Raw genomic sequence first — 8,683 nt, 5'->3', positions numbered from 1 at the left:
CGCACAAGCAGATACAGAGGGAGGGAGAGAGTTTGCCCCACATCTTTATCGCTATAACTACCCTCCACTAGTGAGACAGTCAGTGATGGAGCCTTCCGCAGGGGACAGACCGCCACGCGCTCTCAGGTGATTCTCTGTCTGTCTTCTTTTTCTGCCTTTTTGGGAAATTTGTCAACTCTGAGGAAGAGGATGATGATGATGATGATGTTCATCCAGTCTGTGGGAAGAAAAACTACAAACGGAGTCTAAATAAACATCCTCACCCGCCGCGTGGATCCAAACTTCACCAGAAACGGTTTTACAGGTGAGTTTATTTATGTTCACTTGGAAAAACGAGCCCTGACATTCAGATCCTTCGCGAATTGCTTCTCTCTCTTTAAAAAAAAAGAAGAAAAAAAGAAGAAGAAATGCATTAACTTTAGCCTAATAAGGCAAGCGGAGAAAAAAAGCTGCACATAAAATTCAAGTAACTTCATTTTTATCGCACAAAAGTTTAAAAATGATACAGAAAAAAATCACATTTAGTGTCACCAAACGGAAAGCGCTGTTTTGTGGACGCCCTTTGCTTCGGGTAGACTAGTTGACCTGTTTCACGCAGATTAATGTCATCTAAAGTCTGCATGAAATTTCACCGGCATCGTTATCATGTCGGTGCAGGTTCATTTTGCCAAAAACTATGTTGGGTGCAGGAAATTCCGAGAATGTCTTTTCTATTTCGGATTAAATGCCTTTTAAAATTAGGAAGGGATATTAGAAAAAAAATAATTGGAAACTGCAGTCACCAGCTGTAACCACAGCTGTATTTGCTTTGGGAGCCTCCCCACCCCGGTCTTTCTCAATCCCATTCTTATTAATGCAGCAGATGATTATTTTTGCTAATTGGGGATTTGCATGCATCTGCATTCAGTATGTTAATAACGGACCGTTGAGTGCAGAGCCAAATCCTCTGCACAGTTTATAAGGCACAGAGGGCAGCTTGATGGACATCAGAGGGCTGTCACCCAGTCACCTTCAGGCATATCATCCAAATCTAGGCCGCTTGAGTCGGGGTTGAAACCCTCAGCCCTGCTGTCAGGACAATAGAGACACATGACAGTTTTTATTCTATTATGAAAATGGGGAGAAAGCGGAGGGTGCTTGACATTTTAAGAGGATAGTCTTTTAATCAAATTCAAGGAGTGTTTTGTGATTTCTGTCTGGGAACAAGAACATCATATGGCCATGCTTGTGTCAGCAAAACAAGAACAGGCTGCCCTCACACCACCTACAGACCCACATGGTTTTATTTATTTGTTTTAAAGAAAGGGGAAAAAAAACATATTTAAAGCAGAGTCCCAGTTGGTTTTGCTCATGTTGCTTTTTTTAAACTTTTGCCTCTAAACTGTGGGAGAAGCGAGCAGATGCTAACACCCAGATTGCTGCTGGGTTATTTTTTTTTCCAGCCCTGTCACTTATTGACACTGTGCGACTCGGGCAGGATTAATGTTCATGCAGTTAATAGTGCAGCAGGCAATGCTTGGGCTTATCGATCCAACCCCTTTCTAACCTACATCCTACAATACACATCTCCTCTACCTCACCCTTGGAAGATGATTAAGGGGATATGGCATCATGGGGAAATAAATACAGGGATAAATGAGATGAGCATGTATTGATGGGTGTAATGTAATGCTTTCCTTCTCATCTTAAACTTGTTATTCTGGAGGAGCACAACAGGAGAGGAATGGGAGGGTTTAAGATGATCTTTTATAATGATTTACGTCCCTTTAATGCAGAAGTACAAGAGAGGATTTTTAACCCTATTAGATCACTTAAACCGTCATTACGGCTTGAACTGTGATTCGTGAGGGAATCATTGCAATAAAACTTGCTGATGGTTCCACTGAAAGTCCAGTTTCATTTCAGAGTTATTAACAAACATTTTTCTTCGATATGCATGACAAGGGGTGATTTTCTAGCATAGAAACTGTCCTCTTACATGTTTGAGTCCATTTGTATTACATGCCTCTCCATACAGGAGGGCTTTCGTGGAATAAGCCGCGTTTAAGCTCATTCACTGTCTGTCTCTTTAGCCACTGACCTTTTTTCTGCCCCTCCTCCCAAAACATCATAATCTCCCCTTGTGAGCATTTGTTATGATTGCATGTGTTTGCAGATTAAGTAAAGAGAGAGAGAGAGAGTCTTCATTTCCAAACTGACCTCTTTTCTCTCAATCTGTCAGATTCTCCCAGCGCAACAGTGTGCGGCTAACTGGGACCTGGTGTGTGTCAGGAGGCTATGGTGAGGCCATGTGCACGGGCTGGTGTGAGGCGAGATGTAACAGCCTCAGTGGAGGAAGACGTAAAGGACTGGATCTTCACTCATGGCTTCGTGTGTCACTCCTGTTCTTGGCTCTGTGGGGCCAAGTGTTCCCACAGTGCCCGGACAGCTGCCACTGTGCCTGGGACACGGCCACGGTGTTGTGCTCGGATGCTGGGCTGCGGGAGATCCCAGAGGGGATCCCACCAGAAACTGTCTCCCTCCACCTGGAGCGCAATTACATACGGAACATCCCAGAGAGTGCCTTCAGTAACCTGGTCCGCTTGCGGGACCTGTACCTGTCCCACAACCGCATCGACTCGCTTGCCTCTGGGGCCCTGCAACATCTGGGGCCCGAGCTACGCCTGCTGGACCTCTCACATAACCAGCTGAGGCACGTCAGCAAGGAGGAGTTTGGTTCCACTCGTGCAAAGACACGTCTTTACCACAATCCCTGGCACTGTGACTGCACACTCCAGGAGCTGATGGAGACTCTGAACCTGGAGCCTGAGACAGTGAATGGGATAATATGTGAGAGCTCTGTGCGGGGGGTGGGTGAGGGGAGCAGGTGGGAGGATCCGGGGTCACTGGGCGAGCACGCAGGCCAACCGCTGGTTAAACTGCTGGACTCTGGGGTGAATTTCTGCAGTCTGCAGAGGAAGACCACTGATGTAGCCATGCTGGTGACCATGTTTGTGTGGTTCTTCATGGTCATTGTGTATGTAGTGTACTATGTGAGGCAGAACCAAGCCGAGGCTCGCAGACATTTGGAGTACCTGAAGAGTTTACCCAGCCCACGCAAGACCCCTACTGAGACAGATACTCTCAGTACAGGTTTCTAAACTCCTGCTCAGCTGAAATTTAAAAGAAAATGTTATTTTTACCAACCTTGACTTTGAAATTCTATGTGGAGTTATGGTGAAAACCAGCAGTGGAAGATGCACACACAGAGGAAACGTAGCTCCCGAACACCCTGCAAATGTCTTCATATTTCCTTTCCCATCATATTTTTTGCTAATTGTGGATAAAACAAATACTTGCTTACTCATCCCACCATCTCTACTGAGAGAAAATTTAACAATCCCTAAAAGTACAAAGTGAAAGTGTAACATGTAAGACATCTTCTTGCACCCCCTCTTTTATCCTCCCACCATGCTTCATACTGTGTTCTTTTATCTTAAATTAAGCTCTAATTAGGAGTCGTTGACCAACTGACCCTTAATAAAACTACTGAAAGGCACTAATCAGCTGGAGTGTTTATCAGGTCGAGGACAGTGTGCAAACGCTAATGTGTGTCATCTTATAATTGCTTGTCTAATATGTGTGCGTACGTGTGCACGTGCATTTTTGTGCATAGCTGTGGCCGTTTTTACTTTGATATTATTGATTTTGCGCAGATATAATTTAAGCCTTTTTTAATATATCAGCACTGACCCAGTGTTTATGTGTCACTGGAAAGCCTCTGATCTAAATTTTCTCTAAGGAATCCATTAGAGCTGGAGGTGAACTATTGTGTGTCCGTTTAGTATACATACCCAGTATCGCCTGGTGTACAGAGAGTCCAAATCAATTTAGAAAACAATTATTAATACACATATTTATCCAGAGAGGAGCTGGTAGAAAACCTCGAGTCCTGATTATTTGGGGCTGCATTTCTTTTTCTTTTACACAACCCCATCCCAATCGATTTTCTTTTAAAAGGCAGTGTGAAAATAAGCAAAACACTTTGATAATAAATTGCTTTGATTAGAACACGACAGATTGTAGTGTTACAATTAATGCTATTCCTGTAGGTGTACCGCAGGTGCACTGAATCCTCAGCCTAGCTTTTTGCACGCATGCAGAACAAACCCTGCCTGGATAAACATCCGCATTTCACCCAGTATCACATGATTTAATTGAATTCAGATTTACTGTGGTAATATGTTAGCATTCTGTGAGGAGAGGGTGTGCAATGTGATTTAATAAATCTGGATTTGTCATCCTTCACTGTTGCATTAGAGACTGTAAAAAGCCCTATTTTCAGTTTGCTAGTCAACCTCTTTAAAACGTGTCTCCATACCGGAGTGTGGGATCATAAATGGGGAAAAGTAAGCTTGTTATTTACGGCATAATTTTAGGTTTCACTCTCATTGTATTCAAACACACACACAAAAAAGACTTTGGAAACAAGGGCAACAATGCAACCCAATCAGCAATGAGTGGTTTAATGGGAACAGCTAGTTTATAACATGTTTTTATAGGTATGTGAGCCACACAGATCTTCAGATCAATTTGTAATAATTATGACTTAAAAAAAATCTCTTTGGACCAAATACCTGTTGGTCCATTCTAAAACCAAGTTATGGTTATGGTAAACTACTAATACCAGTATGTTAGCACTGTCATTGTGAGGATGTTGGTAGGATTTAGCTCAGAGCACTGTGCTGAGGGACCATACAGTATCATAGAGCTGCTAGCATGGCTTCTTTTTTCATGTATCATCCGTATGTGATCGATTAAAGTGTACAAATGTCTATGTGGCCATTATATACAATAAAATATTATCTTATCTAAAAGCTGGGTTGGTAAAGTGGGAAGAGCCGAGGCACACGCTGGAATAGGTCAACATTTAATGTGTTATATTGATGAGTGTGGTTTGTTTACTTTGGACCCTCAGAGAGAGATTCTGGTTCAGGTCTGCGCTGTTCCCATGCTGTCAGAACTAGAGTCAGTTATTGATATTGTTACGATCTGTGTGTGAAACCAGTCTTGTTGGTAAACCGCAGGCAAGAAGAAGACGAGAATAAAACGGTGGACGCTCGTTATGTGACTTAAAAAGCAAAACTGCCTGTGAATAAACTGTATGTGTAACCGTACATACTCTGAATATTTCTTGAACGTTAGCTGTTTGTCATAAATCCTACATCTAGTGTTGATGTGCCTGAGCTCAGTTTCATATCTTTATAATAATGCTCCTGGTCTCTCCAGTGATGATTGTAACAACCCCAAAAATCAAATGTTTTTTCCTGTAGATTTTTTTTTATTATTATTATTATTATTGATGATGTATTTCCATCCCAGTGATTTGTTTTCTTGTCTGTTTGTTCACCCAAAAATATCCAAACAAGAGTAAACTCATATTGGAAAGTATTACATTAAATAATAAATGAGCCATGAAAAGCGACGTTGGGGGAAAAACAGAAAAAAAAAATACAAATAAAACAAACATTGCTCTACTTTGTTTATAGAAATGCTTCTTGATTTATTTCTACTGAAGATAGAAAAATGCAATTAGAAGAATAGAAATGAAGTACAGAGAGACAAATCGCAGTATGAGCTGATCGCAGTTGGCAGTGTTTCCCATTTCTACTTTACTGTGCATGAAAAGTGAAGGAAACGATTGGAAAACCATCACAGGTACGTTTTGTTCCATCATCAGTCAAGGCAAAATTAAACCATATCCATCACTGCTCTTCCCTGGAAATACATCCAGATATTGGCACAGAAACATAAAATAGAAGCAGGGTAGATATGATACGTTGTCTTTTTTATTTATGTTTGAATGTTTCTTTTAAGGACGAGATATTTCATCACCGGGGAGAACAAAACGGAACATAAATAAAACGCAACTTCAGCCTTTGACTTGGTTTTGTCTTTTATTTCCAATTTACATTAATTAAAACGTAACAAAAACAAGTCATGATCATAATAATATAATAATGCTATTATTATTAATAATAATATTATTATTAATAATAGAAAATATACACAACCTCACACAAATGGACCCTCTGGCTGGCTGTAGGACCGGAGCAACAAAGTCAAACACGCTTTACATCGTGAGTGTGAAGCAGAGGGCGCGTGCTGTGAGGAGACTGAAGGCAGGAAGCAGAGAGGGATGAAGGTCAGGGCGGGTGGGGGGCAGCAGACTGGGCTTTAATGATCAAATTTTCAAATCTTCAACATGTTGGTCACACACATGTAAAGATTTGAGGTGGAAAAGGCCTCAGTTTCAACTTGTCAAGATCTTCTTTTTTAGCGTGAGGTAGCTTTAACATACCAAAACAAATGTTAGGAAAAGAAAAAGAAAACAATTTTTAAAGAAATGAACATGACTTGATTGTAAAAATTTACGAGGGGGCCATATTTGTTTATGTACGAAGGCACGAAGCAAAGAGGGGGGGGCAAGCCGGGACTTTTATCACCCTGAAATCCAAAATCCTGGGCGACATGCTCTCTCTGAGAAACTGTATATATATGTATACACACATATACATATATATACATATATACAGGTCACTAAATGTGAGTATCTGGCTGATAAAAAATACAAACTGTTTTACAACAATAGCACCATTGACTTTATTTATAATACACAGTAACTTTTGACACACTGTGGCAGTAGAAATAGGAACACCTGCACTTTCTTTGCAGCTTGATTGTTGTCGTTTCATTCTTTAGTGGATATTGTACAGGAGCGATGGGATGGTTAGAAAAGAGGAGGAAGTACGAGAGAGAGTTGGTGGAAATTATTTGTGTGTAAGCCACTTTTCAATACTTAGCAACAAACTCAGTCCTGTCACACCAGGGATCTCAACCTAAACAATAAATAAATAACACCAACACATTGTTCTCTCTCCAATTCCTACGTATGCTCCTGTACTCTCCTCATACTTCCTCCTTCTTGTTCGCGAATATGCAAAAGATTAGTTGGCAGGGAGGGAGAAGGGGTGCAGGTGGGGAGGTAGCATTTTTGGAGAAAACAGGGAGTCCGTGGTTTGGGGTGGGCAGGGGCGAGCTGACTGGAGGCAATGCTGGATGAATCACAAATGACAGGTGCTGGTGCCATTCAGTGCAGATATCCTATGGAGTTCAACTTGGAAAAGCACTTTCTACTAAGAAAAAAAGTCCCATTTAAAAAAAAAGTGTCTTGATTTTTCTTTTTTTCTCTTCCTCGCCTCCTTTATCTGAGGTGTGCTCCTCTTTCATGTTATTTTCTTTTTCAAATCTCCACTTCTTTTTTCTCGATAATTTGATCCCTCGTTCTTTACAAGAAGCAGACCGGCCCGACATCGACTCCAAACTCCTGGTCTGCTCCACCGATATCCATGGGTGCAATGTCCAGGATGGGCAGACGAGAGGTCTTCTGTGATCTGTATTCAATCACCGTCTTGCCCCATTTTCCCGTGTGTCTCTGTAGAGCGAGAACGACAGGTGCAAACAGCTGTTAAACAACCTCTAACTACTCCAGAACTGGAGAGAATGAGATTAGTTTCGTGAGTGAACACAGCAAGAAATTTGTATGAGCTTTATTGTTCTCTCAGCCACTTTTAACATCCCTCATTACGTTTTTACGATTCTCTGACAGTGTGGGTGTAATGTATATGGATGTCAGCCATATTGCTGGTCTTACCGTGCAGCCATCTTCCAACACAGCGTAAGTGAAGCGGCTGTTGCCCTCGGCTCTGATCTCCACATCATTGGAGCCCTGCAGCAGCACGGCCTTCTTCAGGTTGCCTGTCGAGCCGTCCATGTAGGCCACGCTGTTCTTACAGTGGTAGGTGATGTTTTGAGAAGCCTCAGTGGACAGCAGTCTCAAGAACGTCATCTGAATGGCGGCAGTGTTGGGCGCCAGGCTGTCATCGCCATAGTTAAACTGCATTGCATAGGAATTGAAGGAAGGGAAAGTTAGAATAACAGTTGCAATTGTTTTTATGGTTCAGTTTATACGCATGTGTGTTTTTTTCCTGGTTGTTGAGATGATGTTTCAGATTTTAAAAACCTTACATACAGGGGCTTTAAGAGGGAGTCATTGATTTTATGTCCTCGCTCAGCCAAAATGTGCTTTTTATTCTTCTGCTAAACTTTATTTATAAGGTTTCTACTTGAGACCAAGATGCTTTTTAACTTTGCTTTAAGTAAGACTAGTATAGACTTAAGAGAAAACGATGGAAAAGGCACTGCTCATCGTGCAGCAGAATCCATAGACGTGTCAACCAATGATCAATATTTATGCTGAACTGCCGACCTGCCTCCACTGTTTTCATATCATTGACTTTTTAAAATAGTTTAACATGTGCATAGCAGTGAATCCGCTTCCCGTTTCACAGGCACAGAGAATTTAAAAATGTTGATGCAACTTACATGGAATCCTCCATTCATGCTTTCTCCGAACCAGACATGTTTGCGGTCCTTGCTCTTGCTGGTCCACCAGTTCTTGCGAGGGATGCTGGAAGGCTTGGGGTGGACGCAGGACTCCCCTGTCTCCATGTTGCAGAAGACCTTAATAGCATCTACGGTGCAGCCTTGATTGGGATCAATCCAGTACTCTCCTGCAGATGGAAAAAGACAGGAACATGGGAGCGCATCATTCTCGGTCTTTGGTAAATTAAAAATCTGATAA

General features: G+C 41.8%; 2 protein-coding genes across 3 annotated transcripts in view; one reads left to right on the top strand and one right to left on the bottom strand.

Annotated features, from left to right (window-relative positions):
- On the top strand, positions 1 to 7,110 carry LOC309706432 (leucine-rich repeat-containing protein 3-like). Its single transcript, XM_082532975.1, has 2 exons — positions 1 to 304; positions 2,222 to 7,110. The coding sequence occupies exon 2, from the start codon at positions 2,289 to 2,291 to the stop codon at positions 3,138 to 3,140; it is 852 nt and encodes a 283-aa protein (XP_082389101.1). The 5' UTR covers positions 1 to 304; positions 2,222 to 2,288; the 3' UTR covers positions 3,141 to 7,110.
- col2a1b (collagen, type II, alpha 1b) overlaps positions 5,924 to 8,683 on the bottom strand; it is a 47,979-nt gene continuing 45,219 nt past the window's right edge. For both annotated transcript variants that reach the window (XM_082532973.1, XM_082532974.1), the window contains 3 exons: positions 8,425 to 8,612; positions 7,694 to 7,936; positions 5,924 to 7,474 (listed from right to left, as the gene is read on the bottom strand). In XM_082532973.1, the coding sequence (XP_082389099.1) occupies positions 7,328 to 7,474; positions 7,694 to 7,936; positions 8,425 to 8,612 (578 nt within the window). In that variant the 3' untranslated portion in view covers positions 5,924 to 7,327. The remainder of the gene's footprint in view (positions 7,475 to 7,693; positions 7,937 to 8,424; positions 8,613 to 8,683) is intronic.

This window comes from Aulonocara stuartgranti, assembly GCF_965226115.1.
Source record: "Aulonocara stuartgranti genome assembly, chromosome: 5".
NCBI lineage: Eukaryota > Metazoa > Chordata > Actinopteri > Cichliformes > Cichlidae > Aulonocara > Aulonocara stuartgranti.
The sequence above is the reverse complement of the archived record's forward strand: the minus strand, read 5'-3'. Positions and strand labels throughout refer to the sequence as shown.